Source organism: Alexandromys fortis, unplaced genomic scaffold (assembly GCF_014885135.2).
Source record: "Alexandromys fortis isolate MF-2015 unplaced genomic scaffold, M_Fortis_MF-2015_v1.1 scaffold_41, whole genome shotgun sequence".
NCBI lineage: Eukaryota > Metazoa > Chordata > Mammalia > Rodentia > Cricetidae > Alexandromys > Alexandromys fortis.
Genome location: NW_026067923.1, coordinates 11,044,199 through 11,063,854, shown reverse-complemented (window position 1 = coordinate 11,063,854; position 19,656 = coordinate 11,044,199). Strand labels below are relative to the sequence as shown.

Sequence of the window (19,656 nt, the reverse complement as noted above, 5' to 3'; positions counted from 1 at the left end):
TATATACTTTGAATGCTTCTTATATATGCCCCAATGACTCATTTTTAAAAATGAAATAAAGAATATTAAATGCACCAAAAAAGCATTGCACTTTGGTTGTCTCTATATCTTTATTATTTTTGAAAAATGGCACAACAAACACAAGAATGCAGCTATATCTTCAAAATAGTAGGTGCATAGCTACCTCTAGAGTTTAGTCTGCGCTTGACTCTGAGGGATCAAAACAAACAACTTGGGAAAACAGGAGCTGTCTCTTCAGAAGCAGCCCTTGTCTCTCCGGCTTTTGCTTACTGTGCGCATGTCATGATTTTCTTATTGTCATCATCATCATTTTTATTATTATTTAGCTTTTTTGAGACATGTTTCTCTGTGTAATCCTGGAGCTCTATCTATAGACCAGGCTGGCCTCAAACTCACAGATATCTACCTGCCTTTGCCTCCCAAGTGCTGGGATTAAAGATGTGACCACCACGCCAGGCTTCCTGTCTTTGTAAAGTGGCTGCAGCTAGAACTAATTGTCATGGATCTAAAGTGCCCAGAACAAAGCAGGTAATTCATAAATGTGCCCACTTTCTGCCTGCTCTGCTGTTCTTCAGCTAAGCCCCTTTCTCTTAATTTTGACTAACAGCAAAATTTAAAGACGAAACTTTTGATTCATTGACCAACAAATAGTTATCTTCAAGTAAGAAAGCTGTCTTTAAAATTATAACCTCAGTCCTCATTCTTGAACCTTAGGTTTTGCTTGGTCTGAAGCATTTGTTCCATGTTTAACACAGCCACGATGACTTTAGCCAAGAGCTCTGAATTTCTCTTACTCTAAAAGCCACAAGGAAGGACCTGGGAGCTGAATGCTTCACACTGTTGAATATAATGCCCATAGCAAGAGAACTTTACACCCACACAGATAAAACCATGTTTGGAGTTTTGTTCATTATTCCTCGCTTGATAAATGACCCTGGACACACTCCCCCCAGTGTATGTTTACTTAAGGCTAAGCTAATCCTGCTCTGAAATACGATTACCCTTCGGATACGCTCTGCTTGTTCATTGCCTTCCTGTCCTTAATAAAATGCTTTCACTCTCCTGCCCTTCGATAAATTACTCAAGGAACCAGACACTTTTCTGGACAGTCTCTGTTTGATAAATGATCATGTCATGCTATCGCTCTTGTGCTGCCGAGTCTGAGGCGCCAATTCCCCTTCCCCTGCAGGCTGGTACCCTGCTCCCGCACGGGCGACTCTAGCAGGCAGTGCTCCTTGCTTTAATGATGACTCTGATGAACCTGTATTTGACCAGCACGCTCCAATCTGTATCGGAAACGTCTGGCCCCACTGTCCTCACCAAGTCTAAAGACAGCCATTTGTCATCCCTCTGGCTGCCTGTCATCGTCTGCCTGAGGAAATCTATAATTTTGGGCTTGTTCCTGACTAAAGTGTGGAATGAATAAATTTATCTTTGGGCCATGCCGCTTGCCAGGATCAATACTGAGCAGAGGTTGAATAAATTAGGAACGAAGAAAACATGACAGGCTATTGTGGCTTGTTCACTTGTGCATTGTAAATCAAATGTTTAGTTTATCAAAGAGGCAAGCATGTCAAGTTTTTCATTTTTCCCCTTCATTTATGAAGATTCTCTGTCTCATGATAAATGGTCATCAGAAAACCAATGCAGTAAATCACTAACGAATCTGGATGTGAGAGAAACTCGGGTCGCTTTATTGATTTGGCAAACTTTGCAGACATAAAAACTATGGCAAAGATTAAGGATATTTTGTTGGTTTTCCTTCAACTTTTGTTTTGTTTGCATTTTTGGACATTCATTTGACTTTGTATAACATTAGCAACTTGGATAACGTGGGCCTAGTGAAGTTCATGACTCAACCTGAACTCAATTTGTAGAAATTTAAGTTGAGCTGTAAATCACTAAAATATTTGGTGCTTTTAGATACTGATGCATGCCTGTTTAGAGAGGTTACAGGAAAAATGCAAAACAAAAAGTCATGAAGTGTCATCTAAAGTAGAGCCCCACAGGTTAAAGGATGACTATCATTATTATCATCATTATTATTATTTGGCTTGAAACTTCTCTTTCCTCTCCTCCTCAATACTGACCTCGGTCCACGCATTACTGGGGAGAAGTAGGTCAGGTCTTACCAGCATTTTCTCAGTTAACTGCTGTGATCTCACACTTCCTTTCCCGTTTTCATTTTCTCCACAAACATTTATCCACAGTCACCAGACCCGTTGACTAGGGCTTCTCAAAGACTTTCTGTGCACAGGAATCACCAGGGGGAGCTTGGGAGGTGGCTCAGCAGGTGAAGGGCATGTCATCAAGCCTGACTATGTGAGTTCAGACTTGGGGAGCCACAAGGCTGAAGGAGAAAACTCTCACAAGTTGTCCTCTGTGCAACACACACGCAACACACACACACACACACACACACGAATAAAATGTAATTTTAAATTTAAAATAGAATCACAAGGGACCTTGTTTAAATGCAGGTCCTGAGCACTGTGTCTGGTGAAGAAGTTATGACTGACTCCACATGAAGCTGCAAGGGTTTAGCCAATTCCTTCACTTAAACCACTGGGCACTCCCCCAGGCTGAAGAGTCAACGGGCCACATGGTGAACTGCTGCCTGGGTCCATCCCTGGCGAAAACTCACTGAGCTGAGTCAGAGGCTAATGGCTCCATTGAGAGCAGAAGACGGTAGGCCATCAGTGACCATCAAGAACCCCTTCCTTTTCTAAACTTGGCCTCTACTCCTTCAAAAGCAATTTCTTGTTTTCACTCCAGGGCTCACAGAAGAGGGTGCACTCACAGAAACACCACCATGTCCACCGTACATAAACCTTCCCAGCAAATAATCCCTCCTGCCACGTTTGCGTCCATGATGGTGTTCTCATCCATAACCACAAAGCGGAAGACACCTCTGCTCATCTGGCTCTGCGCTGTACGTAGCCTCACACATAACTGCTTATTTGATGTTTTTCTGGAATGTTTCAAAGACACTCCAACTCTGCAGGACCCAAATTCGTGATCTCCGTGTACCCAAACCTGACTCTAGAGTTCTCCGTAGCTTGTTTACCTCTGCTCAGTATTCCCTATGTCCAGCTAGAAGCGCGTCTAGCCCACTTTATCCTCCGAACATTTCTCCGGTTTGTTCGCTCCATTTCCACCCCCACCGTTAACGTGTCTACGACTCACTTCTTAGCTGGCCTGGCCTCTTCCAATCTGTTCTTCACACCCCAGTCAAGCAGAATCTTTTCAGAATGCTAACATCTAATTATTTCACACCTTCAGTGGCTCCAGGTGTTCTCAGCATAAACAAAACTCTATGATAGCCAAGGCAGCTGGTCCATCCGCAGCGCCTCTCTGGACTGTGTTCAGCCTTTACTCGCTCAGCCTCGCATTCCCTTTAGGAAAAGTGTGTGCTTGCCTTAGGGGGCCATTTCCTGGCCTGGAAATCTTTTCAAGGAGGGCTATGTCAGAGGAAGTCTGACATCCTTGCCTGCTAGTGCGAGTCTTTTGTTACAAGGACCACCCTCTTCCCCTCGTGGCATAGGAATTAAACGTGAGAGGTACAGTGGAACAGGCTTTCAAGTTCTTCCTTCAAGGGATACACGTGGGACGAGGAGGAAAGACGATTTTTGCTTCCTATGCTTTCTCTTCCACATCTTACCCACCCGCTTTATTTATTCTTGCCTAGAAGTCCCTGACCTGGACCAGCTCCGGAGAGATGAGGGAAGGGATGATGACTCGAGTAGCCGGGTAGCCGGAGAGGGAAACAGAAGCTATGGCCATGCACTGAAACCCAAGGGCGGTGGCTTTGGCTTTTAACACTCATTTCCCGTAGGCTCCTGGGCCACCAGGAAATGAGGACCTGGTCATGGTCCGTGAGCGACTGTGTTTCCTAAAGACTCAGTTCTTCCTTGTTTTCTTTTTTCCCCACAGAGCTCAAAGATTTCAGTAGCCTGGCAGTCTTTGTAGTACTTTTTACCTGCATGTGTTTTTAGAAAAATTCTCCTTGAGATCATTCTAATAGATCATTATTTTTCTATTTTTTAAAAATTTATTTTCCATGCCAAATTATACTGTAAATACTACCATTTTCTAGTTTATGTTACTATGTAAAAATCCATGGGTAAGACCAACAGGATTTCTCACTGTCCTGTATAATCTGTTATAATTATTTAATAAGATGAGTGACCAGAGAGTCCATTTGTAATTACATATCTGAATTTAAATTCTGAATTTTTAATTTTAGCCACAACGTAAGTTCTCAACAGAAGCAATCATTTTCACATTCTCCTTTCCCGTGTAACAACTACCTTCAGTTGTTTCTGGGGACTCATCTGTGGGACGTGCTGGGGTCTGTCCAGAGGCAGCTGCCCCGTAAGTGCCCAACACCTCAGGTAATTATCATGGGGCTGTCCGCTTTCTCTAACGATGGCTGTCTTTCCCCGTGGCGCAGAGCTGTCTGCTGCTGACAACCCTTTGCGTGGAAGTCAGTGACTTTATGCGCGGCATGAGAGACTTCTTCCCCAAGGCATAGCATTTACCAGTAGGTTAGGGCAAAAGGAGTGGTAAACTTGCAGCCACAACAGAGACCTTGGATGCAGAATATACACAAGGAAAGAAGCTGATATTCAGGTGCTGGGCTCCATTGCCATCTTGACTAAGCCTGCAGGGGACGATTTAAATGACAAAAGCACGTTCAGATACGTCCTGGGCAGGCTCGGTATTCTGGATCCAATGAACTGAGTCCAGGCTTTTTTTTCTTGCTCATGTTTCTAACAGGTTCCTATCTTGTAAGGAACTTGGCATTGCTCTTGTGGATTTCAATATTCCTTCTTTGTCCTGTCCTCTCAATGTTTTAACTATATTTCCGTGCGAAAGAGTCATTTTTCTTGTCCTGTTTGCATTTGTTCCCCTAGATTTGGGGAAATTTCTGCCATAATGAGTAAGTTTTTCTATGCCTTTAGTCTTTTAACTAGGATAGATGCTCAACATTTTATTCTTGCACCCTGAAAATCTACAGGTTCTACCTAAAAATACACCCAATACACCCACTCCTCATCTCCAAGCAACCACGTCTCCTTCTCTCACGCACATCATCTTACTTCTTGCCTGTAATAGTTTCCTAACTCATATCTTTGCTTTTATTCTTGAAACTCATTCTTCATATAACAGACAGAGAAATCCTTTTGAAAAATACATTCCTTCCAATGACTGTCTCTGCACTTAGAATTAGGTCATAATTATGTCCTGTGCTGGCCTTGTGACCTGACCCCTATGCCCTTCTTTCTGATCTCATATCATAGCGCTGCTTCTGTGCTACTGAACTTTCTGGGCACCTGCAGTGTATCAGCAATAAGGGCCAGCCCTCGGGCCAGCCCACAGCGAACTGACCTCGTTTTGGTTCTTTGAACATCTCAAACTGTCTCAGAGAAACACAGCTGCTATCTCTTATGCCTGCCATGTTCACTGTCTAGCTTTCTTTCCCTTTTGAGACGTTCTTGCTTTGTAGACCAAGCTGGCCTCGAACCCGTGTCTTTCACACTATGTCTTCCAAGTGTTGGGATTGTAGGTATGTGCCACTATGCCCAGCTTGGACATTCTTGAGGCCTGGAACTGTCCTTCCTTCCTCTGTAGTACAATGCCAGACAAACACAGAAGGGTTCGGCGCACAGCTGCATACATGATCGATGTAATGACACGGCATGGCACGATATAATAGGACATGCACTCAGCTAGTGCAAATTAGAACGAGTTGCTGTCTCTGTACTTCCCCACGTAGCATCAGGGAGCAGCTAGGCTGACGTTCCTAGGAACTCATTCACTAGGAGCCCAGAGTTAAAGAAGAAACTCGGCTTCTAGGAGAAAGTCTAATGGACGAATAGAAAGTAGATAGAAAGGCATATAGCTCCTCAGAGAAATATGGAGGATAAAACAAGGAAGACACAAATAGTTATAGTTAAGAAGTAGAGATTAGGGGGGTTGGTAAGATGTCTTGAGTTGTTAAGAGCACTTGCTGACTGCTCTTCCAGAGGACCCAGGTTCAATTCCCAGCACCCACATGGCAGTTCGCAACTGCCTGTAACTTCAATTCCATGGGACCAGACAAACCCATGACAAAACACCAATGCACATAAAATAAAAAAATAAAAATTTAAATATTTAAATTTAATTTTTTTCAAAAACTTAAAAACTTAAGAGCTACAGTAAGCATTTTTTAAAGTAGAGGTAGGGATTCAGAAGACAGATTTAGAATAAGCACAGGGTAGTACTTTAACAAGTGGCATGTTTTGTTTTGTTTTTGGATTTTTGAGACAGGGTTTCTCCGTAGCTTTTGGTTCCTGTCCTGGAACTAGCTCTTGTAGACCAGGCTGGCCTTGAACTCACAGAGATCCACCCACCCCTGCTTGAGTGCTGGGATTAAAGGCATGCGCCACCACCGCCCGGCAACAAGTGGCATTTTTAGAACTCTTTCTAAGTTGTGTTCTAACCCGCAGTCCCGAGCAAATCCTCAAGGCTGGCTTCGCTCCCATTACCTTCACATGCACCAGCTGGTTGTCAACGGCGATCAGGTGGTTCAGATTCTCCAGCATCTCTAAGTCTTTTATGTCATCGATATTATTGTTGCTGATATTCAAAATAGAGAGGGATTTCTGGAAAAAATGAACAAAATTAACATTAGTAAGTCACCTAAATACTACATACTGGGAGTGGAAGGGTCGGTGCTTTAGAAGCTTCAAGGGCACTAGTTCAGGTTGCTTTGTAGGCAAGAAACAAAAGCCATGAAGATTCTGTTCCAGTGTTTTGTGGGGTTTTTTTTAATATGGAACTTTCAGATCTCTAGTGTGTGCTATAGCCGACTGTTGCCTCTGGTTCCTCCATAAGCCTTATGCTCCTCTTCCAGAAGACAATATAAACTATAAAATAGGAAAGCTACAGAGTAAAGAGAAAAACCATAGCCAGTGAACACGACAGCTCGACGTAGACAAAACGTTCACTGCAGCCTGAGTACATAACTATCCTGTGCTAAACAGGCTGTGTGTTACAGCCTGAGTACATAACTATCCTGTGCTAAACATTATCCAGGGAAGAAGTCACGTGACCTGACATGAACGATGTCTGCTTTTATTTTTATCTTTCCCTCTTTAGTTTTCTCTTGATAATTCATTTGTTCAGAAGTCATTGAAGTAACGATTTCAATGTTAGCTAATAAAATGAGAACATAAGGGGGCTGGAGAGATGGCTCAGTGGTTAAGAGCATTGCCTGCTCTTCCAAAGGTCCTGAGTTCAATTCCCGGCAACCACATGGTGGCTCACAACCATCTGTAATGAGGTCTGGTGCCCTCTTCTGGCCTGCAGACATACACACAGACAGAATATTGTATACATAATAAATAAATATTTCAAAAAAGAAAAAAAATGAGAACATAAATAACTATATGACAATACTAAATGAGCAATCTTAAAATCTAAGACTTGTGTATCGATATCAAATCTACCCGCCAAGACAGCCATACATAGTCAACCTTCAGAAAGAAAGCCCTGACATTTAGAAGTTATGACTAGTTCCTACCATTTGTACAACACAGCACATCTCATTATGACATTTCTGTACATGATAGAATGGAGTTTGGTTGTATTCGACCATGCACTGGACATGGACAGGACACCACTGAAATAGGGGCCAGGCAGCCAGCTGCATGCCGCCAGCTGCATAGGGGCCAGGCAGCCAGCTGCATGCCGACAGCTGCAGAGGGGCCAGGCAGCCAGCTGCATGCCGACAACTGCAGAGGGGCCAGGCAGCCAGCTGCATGCCGACAGCTGCAGAGGCAGAGGAGAGGAAGTGCCATGGTAACTGGGTCACCTTTTTCTTTTCTAACATAAAGGACCACTTCTCAGTTGTATTAGAAACAAGTTCCTTCCATTTCTGGGTCCTGTGAATCAAAATGAATAAAATCTGCACAACTGTGTCCCATTTATAAATCTCCTGGCCCAGAAATGAAGGTAGTGTGACCAAGACCCAGAGGGCTTTGAGGACAAGCAGCAAACCCTGCATCTCACCTCACAGATGGTGACTGGCTGGCCAGCAACACATCGGGTCCTCAAACCTGGGTTTGTGCACACAGCCACAACTTCAAGCTTTGGGAGGCTGATGCCAGCCTGAGGTTGTATCTCAAAAAATTGAAAGACAAAGAAAGCTTGCCAAATAATTGTCCCACTCCCTTTTCCTCATAGTTTGCCCTAAAATTTAAAAACATGAGTCATGATAGTCAGCAGCGCCTACATTATGGGCCTGTATTAGAACTTCAGTTCACATAACCTGCTCACATCCCTTTTAGTCCTTCTAGTTAAAGAGGTAGGCACGCCGCCCTAACCTATAGTACCGTCATACTAGAGATTGCACAAGAAAACCACCCTCAGGTTTCCAATGGGCAGATCAGCAGGACGACTTCGTCCACACTCCGAGCGTGCCCTCCCTGACTTGTGTCCCACTGCATTCTGCCCAAACTTTCTTATGGCCTTACTGCCAGAGAACGGAGAGTCCTGGGGTCAAACAGAAGCTTTTCTCCCAGGGGAAGCCTCTGGCTTTCAACATGCAGCTCCCTCAGTTCTTCCAGTCCTTCTAAACCTTCTACGACTGCAATGTAATTGCCTCCCAGGTACCTGCAAAACACAGACAGGGCTTCAAATAGGTTTTCTGGGAATGCTGTGGATGTTAAGAATGATAAAAATATAACAAGGAGGGCAGGGGACATGGCCGCTGCATAAACCACTCACTTCACAGGTATGAGGACCTTAGTTTGAATCCCCAGAACCCACATAATGTGGTCTTATTAGGAGCATCTGTAGCCCCAGAGCCCCTTGGGTGAGGTGGGAGATGGAGACAGAAAGAATCCCCCGACACTAGTGGGTCAGGTAGCCCGGCACACAAGGAGACCCTGCCTCAAACAGGGTGGGAGATGAGGACCAACCCCCGAGGTTGTTCTCTGACCTCGCCGTTCCCATACCTGCATTCATACGAAAAATGTGTGCACACACAGAGATAAAAATTATATGCACAGAGTGTTATCTTTCTGTCAGACCTATGAACGTTCCATCTGAATCCCAAATTATATTGTTACACTTAATTTGGTCTAAAATACATTATGTTTTTACATCTTTCAATAGCATTGATTAATTGGACAAACCAATGGGTTTCATTAGTATATTCATACACGTATATCATATACATCTCCAACTTTTTAAGTGGGAGGGTTGAAATAGTGGGTACTGAACTGTTTCCCACCCACACCTTACAACCCAGACTATAGGTTTATAAACAGTTTCTGGACCTCACTCCCATGATCTGCTGGGTATCGAGACTGGAACTTAGTCTGCATTTGGTGAGTGTTTCCTCATCACCCTATCCTGTCCTCATCCCGAAGACCACAGGCCACTTCTAGAAAAACGTGCTAGTTACCCAATCTGGGGAACTTGGGTCTGCTGGTCTTCATTGCCCAGCAATAATACTTTAAAAACAGATTTTAGTTTCAATTTATGTATATGTGTGTATGTGCATGTGTGCTGTGTGTCTGCCCGGTGGCACCAGATCCCCTGGAGCTGGAGTTATATCCAGCTGTGAGCAGCCGGTGTGGGTGCTGGGAACTGACCTCAGGTTCTCTGTGGGAGCAGTGCGTACAACTGAGTGCTGAGCAATCTCTCTGACCTCCCTAGTAATAATTATCAGCAACCTTTCAAACAATCAAATCGGTATTAGTTTATGACCTTTACCCTTTGAAATCAAAGCCCCTTGGGGACTCAGAAGAGCACAGAATTTACCTGAGCTCCATGGAAACCCTGTTGACCGACTGAACTTTTGTGAGAATGCTTATCCCTAAAAGTCCATTAGACGATTTTTTCTCCCCACCGGAAGAAAGGTGTATCAAGCTGTTTAGATTTTTGAGCCAGGACTTCATTATGTAGCCCAGGCTAGTCTTGAATTTCTAGAAATCCTCTGCCCCAGGCTTCTGAGAGCTGGAATTACAAGCATGAACCACTGTGCCTATCTTATCAGGTTTAATTAAAGCATCAATTATATTATTATTAAACTATAATATTATTATATTATTATAGTTTAATAAATAAAGCTTGCCTGAAGATCAGAGAGTAAAACAGCCCCACTGGTCAGCCTTACAGCCTAGGCAGTGGCAATACAGACCTTTAATCCCAGTAGCCACACTAGTTGCCATAGAAACCAGGCAGCGCATTCTTTTAATTCCAGCACTAGAGAGGAATATAAAACAGGAGGAGACAGCTCTCACACAGTCTCATTCTGAGATTCCTGGAGGCAGGATCACCATTTCAGACTGAGGTAGAGGTAAGAGCCAGTGGCTGGCTGTTTTGCTTTTCTGACCTTCAGGTTGAACCCCAATTTCTGTCTCTGGCTTTTTTATTAATCATGCTACAGATTAATGCATTTTATATGAATATATTACATACAATAGGATAAAATTAAAAGTGAAACCTGTTCCATGAAACTTTTGAGAAACAGATTTAAGCCTACACCCAGTTTAGATTTGCGACCTAACGCAACACTAGAAATGCTTGCCCAAGAAAGAAAGGGGGAAAGCAGTTAGGAGGATTCACAAATAAAAGCACTCACAGTTTCTCTAGTCTCTTCAGGGACCTGAGGTTCTCGATGCAGGAAATGCAATTGTTCTGCAGGTACAAGTGGGTCAGATTCGTGGAATAGTTCAGGTTGGTGATGGCACTAATGCGGTTATCATATAAATATAAAACGCTCAGGTTTTTGCAGAGAGAGAGGTCGTCCTGAGAAGAAAACAGAACAGGTGCTAGTTCTTCCCCTCTGAATGCTTAGCTGCTGGGTTTTAAGAAATACTTCGACACTCTACAAATCTCCCTAAGACTAGTACAAAGTTACATTTCTCTGCACTTAGCACAGTCCAAATAAGACTGTAACCATCACTAAGTAATTTTGGGCTTTAGAATTGTTACTTTTCTAGTAAAATCGTATTTCTTAAGAATTTCTTAAACAATCTTCATTGGAAGCAATTAGAGACCTTCCTGAAAGCTGAAACAATGAACAAATTATTGTCCAAACATTATAACGCAGAGATTAATCTTCCTGTTGGATTCGAAATAAACTGTCAGTTTATAGTACTGAAAACTGGAAATCATTCAATAGCAGAGAGCAATAGATTAAAGCCAGGTATGGTGACACACACCTTTGCATTCTGCACTGAAGAGGCTGAAGTGGGTGGATCTCTGTAAGTTCAAGACCACCGGGTCTACATGGTGAGTACCAAGCCGGCCAGGGCAAGAGAGAAAGACCCTGACCCAAATAAATGTGGAGGATAAAAAAACCAAACTATGATGATGCTATCAATCTGAGTCCTGTAAAACAAACTTTCATTTCTTTGTACTATCGTGTAGACGTCAGAACAGGACAACAGTGGTTCACTCTGACCCACTCTTGTGATTACTGAGAAGCTAGAGCTGGGTTACATGGTTTCCAAACATCTTTAATCCAGCACTGGGGAGACAAAGGCAGGTGGATTTTTGTGAGTTCAAGGACAGCCTGGTGTACAAATGAGGATTTCTGTGAGTTTCAGGAGAGCCAAGACCCCATAGAGAGACCATGTCTCAAAAAAAAAAAAAAAAAAAAAAAGCAAAATGAGGACTGGAGAGATGGCTCAGTCACTGGCTGCTCCTCCAGAGGACCCGGGTTCAATTCCCAGCACCCACATGGCAGCTCACAGCTGTCTGTAACCTTCACATAGACATGCATGCAGGCTAAGTGCCAATGCACATACTAATAAAAATAAATCATTAAAAAGAACAGAACAGGCTGAACTGTGGTGGCACACGCCTTTCCTCCCAGCACTGGGGAAGCAGAGACAGGCTGGTCTGTAGAGCGAGTTCCAGGACAGCCAGGGCTGCACAGAGAGACCTCGTCTAGTACAACTGGCCCAGAATGACATATATTGACATAATTAAATTATATGCAAAAACTTCACCTTTGAACGTTTGTTGGGGAGAAGGGGTGACTGGGCATTGAACACAGGGCCTTGGGCACGCTGAGTGTATACTGTCACTGAGGTATACTGTTCTCAGTGTTGAAGATTTGTGTCCTTAATCCCCAACCCAAGACAGGTCTCACTGGATAGCTCAGGTTAGTCTTGAACTTAAAATCCTCCTAGCTCAACCTCTGAGTGCTGGGGTTACAGGCAAGTGCCTAGCTCATTTCTTAACATTTTGAAGTTTAAAAAGTATTCCAAAGTTCTGGCGTGGACCAAAAGTAATTGCTTTCCAAATCTTGTTTGTTGTGCAAATACAAGTGTATCCCAGGGAAACAGCAGCGTATGTCTAACAGATATTTGTAAAACACGCTATATTTCACAGAAACTTAATATGCTAAGTACCCAAAGAAGGAAATTAAAAGAGAAACATAATATGCTTCCCAGTAAAAATATAGTTAACAAGTTCAATCAAAATAGAATTATTATATTGGATATGCCCTCAAACCAATAAAGTTTATATTTCTAATTGTGTAAAAATGAAATAATTTAAAGTTCTTACAATTGAATCTATATTTCTGTCTGAAAAATTTATGTGCGTTATTTTCTTCAGGCATTGTGTGATGGTTTCTTCTTTTCGGGGTTTAAGATTGCTGCTTTTGGCAATTAAATCCAGAGTCAGTCGAACCATGGTTTCTGTGTAACTGAAACTCTCAGCAAGAACTCCGTTTTAGTGCCATGTCCAGAAGCAGGTTTAGGTATTACTTCCAACTTTCTAAAAATGGGAGGGAGCGAGAGAGTACTGTGATGTAGCCATGCCCGACGAGGTAAGTTGCTCTAACTGTCTCATGGACAGCTACCTGGTAAGCTAGGCTGCTGGCATTTATGCTTCTAGTATTTCCTACCTTTCCAGACAACCTCCAATATAATTAAAGCCAAGGCCAGGTGTGGTGGCACATGCTTGGAAGGCAGCGGCAGGCAGTTTTCTGTTGAATTAGAGGCTAGCCTGGTCTACAGAGCAAGTTCCAGGACAGGCTCCAAAGCTACCCAGAGAAACCCTATCTTGAAAAACCAAACCAAACCAAACCAAAACAAAGCAAAACCCCAAAAACCGAAGAAGCAACAAAACATGCTAGGCAATCACTTTAACATCGAGCTACATCCCGTGCCCTGAGGCATCTTTTCAAAAGTTTATTTATCCTCTCTGATTAAGAAAGGACCTCCAGGAAAACTGCCCAATGCTCTTATTCATGGATGGAGAAATTAAGCCCCAGAGAGCTAGTCCAGGCTTTTCAAAGTGCCAGCTGAGGCTCGAGCCAGTGTCTCACTCCTCATAGGAACTGGCGCAGCATCTCCAAACCAGAACCGATGCTGCGCATACCCCAAGTTACACACAGAATGATACAGAACACTCGCCATGGGCCAGGCCTAGATATTGTATGTCATGCCAGAAAAACGGCAACAAAAAGCAGCGTTTTCCAATGCAGATTGCTGAGTTCAAATATTAGCCTCACTGCTCGCTGGCAAAACAATCTTCAAGTATTTTGTATAATAAATTTAAGGCAAGGTGCATTCACAAGGACCTATTGATCCCTTGCACAACAAAAATACATTATAAATTTTTTTTTAAAAAAGCCAAACCTGTAAGGTGCGTGTGCGAGCGTGTGGCCTGTGGGCGGGCACGCGGGTGTGTACACGCACACATACATGACCAGGTGCTTGGGTGTCTCACCAGGCTCCACCTCCCTTGAGGATGCAGGGCAGTGAACAGCTGCTGGAGGGCGGGGCTCACAAGGCTCCACCTCTCCTTGAGGATCTACAGGCAGCTCTAGTGTCCAGAGGAGGGAGAGGCTTGTTTTTTAGTGGTTGTAGCCCCTGCTAAGGTGCCCACGCTCCTGTAAATAAACCCTCACTTACACCCCTGTAATCAACTGGAATGAAACACATCGAGAACAGACAAAAAGGGGCAAGAAAACAGAAGAGGGACTAGCTGGGAAAGGAAAGGGGCGATGTAGATGAAGGGAGATAAGAGCTGGTAACAAGGTGGAGGGGAATTTGATCAAACTACCTTATGTGTATTTATGAAAATATAACGAAACATTACTATGTAGAATATACAATACTCAAAAGTTTTATGAAATAAGTGACTTTCACTGGTGATATTACCTGTATTCTAGCAGCCGAGGAGGCTGAGGCAGGAGGATTGCTTGAGTTCTTGTGTTTGAGACCAAACAGGTGAAGAAGTGGGGGCATGCTTTCAAATAGAATATTATTTTATATAAGACCCACAGGACCCATACATAAGCTTAAAATATAAAACACTAAAAATAAATTTAAGTTTAACATGATGGCTCATAAACATAGTATTTGTGAGGTGGATGCAGGAGTTCAAGGCCAGCTGCAGCTACATAGGAATTTTAGGCTAGTCTGGAATATATGAAACCCTGCTTCAAAACAGAACAAAGCAAAGCAAAACAACAACAACAGAAAGAAAACAAATGCAGGTGTTTGTGTATGTATGTGTGTGTGTATGTGTGTGTGTAAGTGTGTGTGTGTTGTAGCTCAGTGGTGTCTAACATTCACAAGGTCCTGGATTCATCCCAGTACTGAAATAAACTAACAAACCACAAACACTTCTACTTTTCTCCCGCTCCATTCTCTTCAAATTTGGATGCTGCTATTTATTTATGCATTGGTTTAGTTTCAAATGTCCATACGCCTAAAAAGCACAGTTCCCCGCACACACGCAATTGTGCACGTCATCAGTGTCAGTGCCCCTCCTCCTCCTGTTCACCGTTTGCTCTGGAGAGCCATCTGGTTTACCCCACACAGCCCTAGAGCCTGGACGGCTGCAGTTTGTTTTCCCGAGCACGACTCTAATTTTTCTGTATTTTTGCCTCTGCAGTGCTGCTTTTACGGTTCTCGTCTATTTTGTCTTCAACACAAGGTTTAATCTAGGAGCAATATGCCTGGACTGCGGGGTTTAAGGTCACTGTATGCTTCCAAACTGTTCTTCAGTGGGCTTTGACATAGGCTGCTGGGGGCAGGGTCCCCATGGGTACAGCTGTAGCTCTGACAGAGACTGTTTTTAACTTGGATTTTAACTGGACACTCTTGACACGACATCCTCTTCCTGCTAACCACTATTTCCATATCTCATTTTTCCTACTGGGTTGTGTACTCAAATCATGACATGGAGACAGACTTCATATTTATATGAATGTTTGTCCTGGCTTAGGCTAGCTCTTTTTTAACTTAAATTAACCCGTTTCTCTTCATCTACCTTTTGTCTCAGGGCTTTTCGTTTTTCTGTACATCTTACTTTCACTGCTCCTTGTGTCTGTCTGTCTGGAGACTGCATGACTTCTTGCCCCTCCCTTTCTTCCTCATTCTCGTCTCCTCCTCCTTCTTCCTCTCATTCTTCTTTCTCTCTCAAGCCTAGATTTCGCCACCTGTTTATTTTCTCAACCTGCCAATCCTGTGCATCTTTTCTCAAGTCTAGCCATTGGCTGTTCAGCTTTTCATTAGAACAATTGGGCACTTTAGGCAGGCAAGGTGAAACAGATACAGCACATCTTTCCATAATCAAACACACAACCTTACATCGCTACACAAATGCAGCGTAAACACATGCAACACATCTTACACAGCTAAAGTAGCATCCTGCAGCATAAACACATGCAACACTTTTCATAGTTAAAGTGTTGAGCAACAGGGTGTGATTTGATAGACACGTTTTAGAATGCATGCGCATTCCTATTGGATAATAACTGTCACTGACGGAATTTGCTGCATCTTTCCCCAGACCCTGGGTTATCCTTGTTTCACTTGTTTTTAACAGTCTCCTAAAAATGCACAGCTTTTTTTCAAAAAAATTAAATTTATTCTCTCACATATTACATTCTGACCCTAGTTTCCCCTCCTTCCTCTCCTCCCCCTCCCCCACCCATTCCTCCATTTCTCTTCAGAATGGGGCAAGCCTCCTAGGGACATTAACCAAACATGGCCTATCAATTTCCAGTAAGACAGGCTGGAGAGGTGACTCAGAGGTTAAGAGCACTGGCTGCTATTCCAAGGTCCTGAGTTCAATTCCCAGCAACCACATGGTAGCTCACAACCATCAAAAATGACATCTGTTGATCCCAGCACTCGGGAGGCAGAGGCAGGCAGATCTCTGAGTTCGAGACCAGCCTGGTCTACAGAGCTAGTGCCAGGACAGGCTCCAAAGCCACAGAGAAACCCTGTCTCGAACCCACCCCCCCCCCAAAAAAAGAGAGAGAGCTGGTGCCCTCTTCCGGACTGAAGCCATACAGAATGCTGTATACATTTAAAAAAATATTCCAGGAAGACTAGGCACCACCTCTCTTGCTAAGGCTGAATGAAGTGACCCAGTGGTAGAGAAAGGATCCCAAAAGCAGGCAAAAGAGTCAGAGATAGGCCCTACTCCCCCTGTTGGGAGTTCCACAAGACCAAGGAATACAACCATAACATGTACTGCAGAGGGCCTACGTCAGAACCATGCAGGCTTCCTTTCACAGCAGGGTTTCTCTGTACAGCCCTGGCTGCCCTGGAACTCTCTGTAGACCAGGCTGGCCTCGAACTCACAGAGACCCATCTGCCTCTGCCTCCTGAGTGCTGGGATTAAAGAAAGGCATGTACCACCACCACCTGGCATAGTTTTTTTTTTTTTTTTTTTTCTGAAAACAGTCAAAGGTATTATTTTCTTTTTGGCTTATAAGCCAAAAAGGTAGGGAAGCAATTCCTTCCTTACCCCAAATTTAAAACAACAACCTAATATTTTCTTTTAAACTTGTTCACATTCTGCTAGACAAATTCTGTTCTTTTATCTGGAATTGCTCTGCACATACGAGGTGAGAGAGACTTGAATGTATATTTTTCCTAGTGTGAACTAGCTACCCAATACACGACGCAAAAGTATTTTCTCTTCCTTTCATTTATGCCTCTGTTGGCATGGCAACACTGTTTTCTAAGTTCAGACCAATAACATCTCTTCACTTTGGCTATTCTTGGTTATTGACTCTTTTATATAAATATTTGACATCCGCATGTTTCATAAAAAGACCCTTTCAGGATTGTGTTAGGAACTGCCCTGGATTTTTAATGAGCCGTGAGTCTTCACAAGGGAGGCTCAAGGCACTGGCATGCTGGGCCGGAAAAGGACTCGCGGGTTGTGAAACGGTGAGGGGAACAGAGTTTGGGCTAAAGGAGTTGCTTAAAAGTGAGGATAAGGCTTGGTATAAAAATGCTGGGGTGGTTGTTTTCTTTTTATAGATCGCCCTATCCTTTATGATAAAATGATTCTTTTCCTTCTTGAATGGGGAAGGGGCTTTTCACATGGGAAGCAAGCAGGTAGGCAGGCAGGAAGCTAGGTGGACAGTGGAAATGCAAGAGGGGGGGCGAGGGGCGGGGCAAACAGGCAGGCGGGCGGGCGGGCGGGGCGATGAGGGGCCGGGCAGGCAGTCACTAATCTGGTACCTGCCCTGTACGTTCTGGCAGGGCGTATTCCAGAACGGCACATTCTTAATTCTTTAACCACAAGAGAATTCTGTCTAAAAGTTGCTGCTTCTGAAAATTAAACAGATTTGAAAAGCGGCGGCAGAGCTGGTGGCACACACTCATAATCCCCGAATTTAGAAGGTAGAAGAAGGAAATTCAAGGGCAGTTCTGGCTGAGTGAGTGTTAGGATAGCCTGGGCTACAGAAGACTGTTTGGAAAAGAAGACGCAAATATTTAAAATATTTTTAAATCAGGAGAAGGCCAATGAATGTAATAAAAAAAAGCTATAGGAAAACATTCCAGGGGCTCAAATATGGAAAGGGAGAGGCTCACATCAACCCACAACATAAAATACAATCATAAGCTGCACACATGGTAGCAGTTCGTGAAAACTGTTTCGTCAAAAACACCACCATTCCTTTTATTAAGACAGCACCAACTCCAACTTCACTGGTATTTGTAGTTTCATTACTTTAGAGAAATAATAAGTTCCAGGGGCTTAAACTACATCAGTGGTTGAATTTGTATACATCTTAGAACATAATAATAAAAACAATAAACGTCAACACTTGTGGGGTGTCCTTGATTTTCTCTGAAAAACACATCGTTTCCCATAATACCCCCACTAGCTAACTGCCAGAGGAAATTGCTTAGAGCTGCTTCAGGGTGCTCTGTGATCCCATCTTGCTGGCTCCTTGGCTGACTTTCATCCCCCAGGCTCCTGTAGGCCGAGTAAAACGGACAGTTTTGGGGTTGGTTTCTACCTACATTCCCTTTTAGGGAGTCGCTGCGCTCGGTGGCTTTCAGAAGCTCTAAATGGTGGGCTTCAGCCCTCAAAAGTTTCCAAAGCCTGAATCATGCTCCCTCGCCTTCTCTCCACCCTGCCTGGGGCCTCTAGGCTTCCAGCCTTGCCTGCTGGTCCAAACTAGTCTTCCAGACTGAGTCTGGGGTTCTGGGTGTTTAGGAACAGGCCTCAGGGACCTGCATTTTAATCACTATTGAAGTCTGCGTTCAGAAATGCCCCTGGCTAGGGTTTCCCTGGTCTCACCGCTCCCGGGTCCAGGGTCCAGTCCGGTGTGTAACTGGTTTGGTCAGTGCCCTTGTGCCAGTCTCCGGCAAGGCCAGCGGACGGTTGCCAGGCGACCTGATGCTCCGAAACGCCCCTCTTGCAGAGGAAGTCTCGCGACGTCCGGAAGCGTGCAGCGCCCGCCCGGTGGCCAGCACGGGTCTGGCTCTTTGTGACACGGGACAGAAGAGCTGATATTATTGTGCACCAGTGATCCCAAAACAAGGCCAGTTAGTTTGAGCGGAACAAGATTGCAGCTCCATCATCTTTAACCATTTCAGTGCCCAGTAACTACACCTGCTCCAGAACAGACCCAAAAAGGAATTGCCTGAAGACGGGTACTCCACCTTTCTCGGATAAAACCTAAATTTAGGGTAATACTCAAGGCCATTTATCAGGACTCTCCTCACGGCTTGGTGCTTGTGGTCCTCAGGTCAGGATTCTCAGGTACTCTTTGTTTGTGAGTTCGAGCCCAGCCTGGTCTACGGAGCTAGCTCCAGAACATCCAGGGATACACAAAGAAACTCTGTCTCAGGCCAGGCGGTGGTGGCCCTCATCTTTAACTCCAGCACCCCAGAACCAGAGGCTGGCGGTCTCTGGAAGTTCTCAAAAAAAAAAAAAAAAAAAAAAAAAAAAAAAAAAAAAAAAAAAAAAAAAAAAAAAAAAAAAAAANNNAAAAAAAAAAAAAGAAAGAAAAAGAAAAAAAAAAAAAACAACCAACAAACAAAAAACAAAAACAAATTCCCTTGGGTTGGCTTGTAGTGTATGCCTTTAATCTTAGCATTTGAGAGGCAGAGGCAAGTGTATCTCTGAATTCCAGGCCAGCTTGGTCTACATGGAGAGTTCCTCCTAGCTAGGCATGGCTACATAGAGACCTTGTCTGACAAAATGAAACAATCCATTTTCCAGCCTTTGGGTGGAACTAGCACATTTTCTTCCCTCTTACACTCTTGTTCCCCCTTATCTCAGTTTAGATCCCTACAACCTTTCAGAAAACCTCAATACTGCATCTTGTTAGTTTCCTCTAACAACTAGTAT

The 19,656-nt window shown here is 43.7% G+C and overlaps 1 protein-coding gene across 5 annotated transcripts in view; it reads right to left on the bottom strand.

Annotated features, from left to right (window-relative positions):
- Window positions 1-18,710, bottom strand: part of Ppp1r42 (protein phosphatase 1 regulatory subunit 42) — a 35,687-nt gene extending 16,977 nt beyond the window's left edge. For 3 of the 5 annotated variants that reach the window (XM_050142039.1, XM_050142038.1, XM_050142040.1), the window contains exons 1-4: window positions 12,598-13,559; window positions 10,661-10,827; window positions 8,544-8,682; window positions 6,555-6,671 (exon numbers count right to left, since the gene is read on the bottom strand). In XM_050142039.1, the coding sequence (XP_049997996.1) occupies window positions 6,555-6,671; window positions 8,544-8,682; window positions 10,661-10,827; window positions 12,598-12,726 (552 nt within the window). In that variant the 5' untranslated portion in view covers window positions 12,727-13,559. Of the gene's footprint in view, window positions 1-4,147; window positions 4,685-6,554; window positions 6,672-8,543; window positions 8,683-10,660; window positions 10,828-12,597; window positions 13,560-18,600 lie in introns of those variants that run through there. The other 2 variants (XM_050142037.1, XM_050142041.1) reach the window with 2 other exon arrangements.
- Window positions 18,711-19,656: the final 946 nt, after the last annotated feature.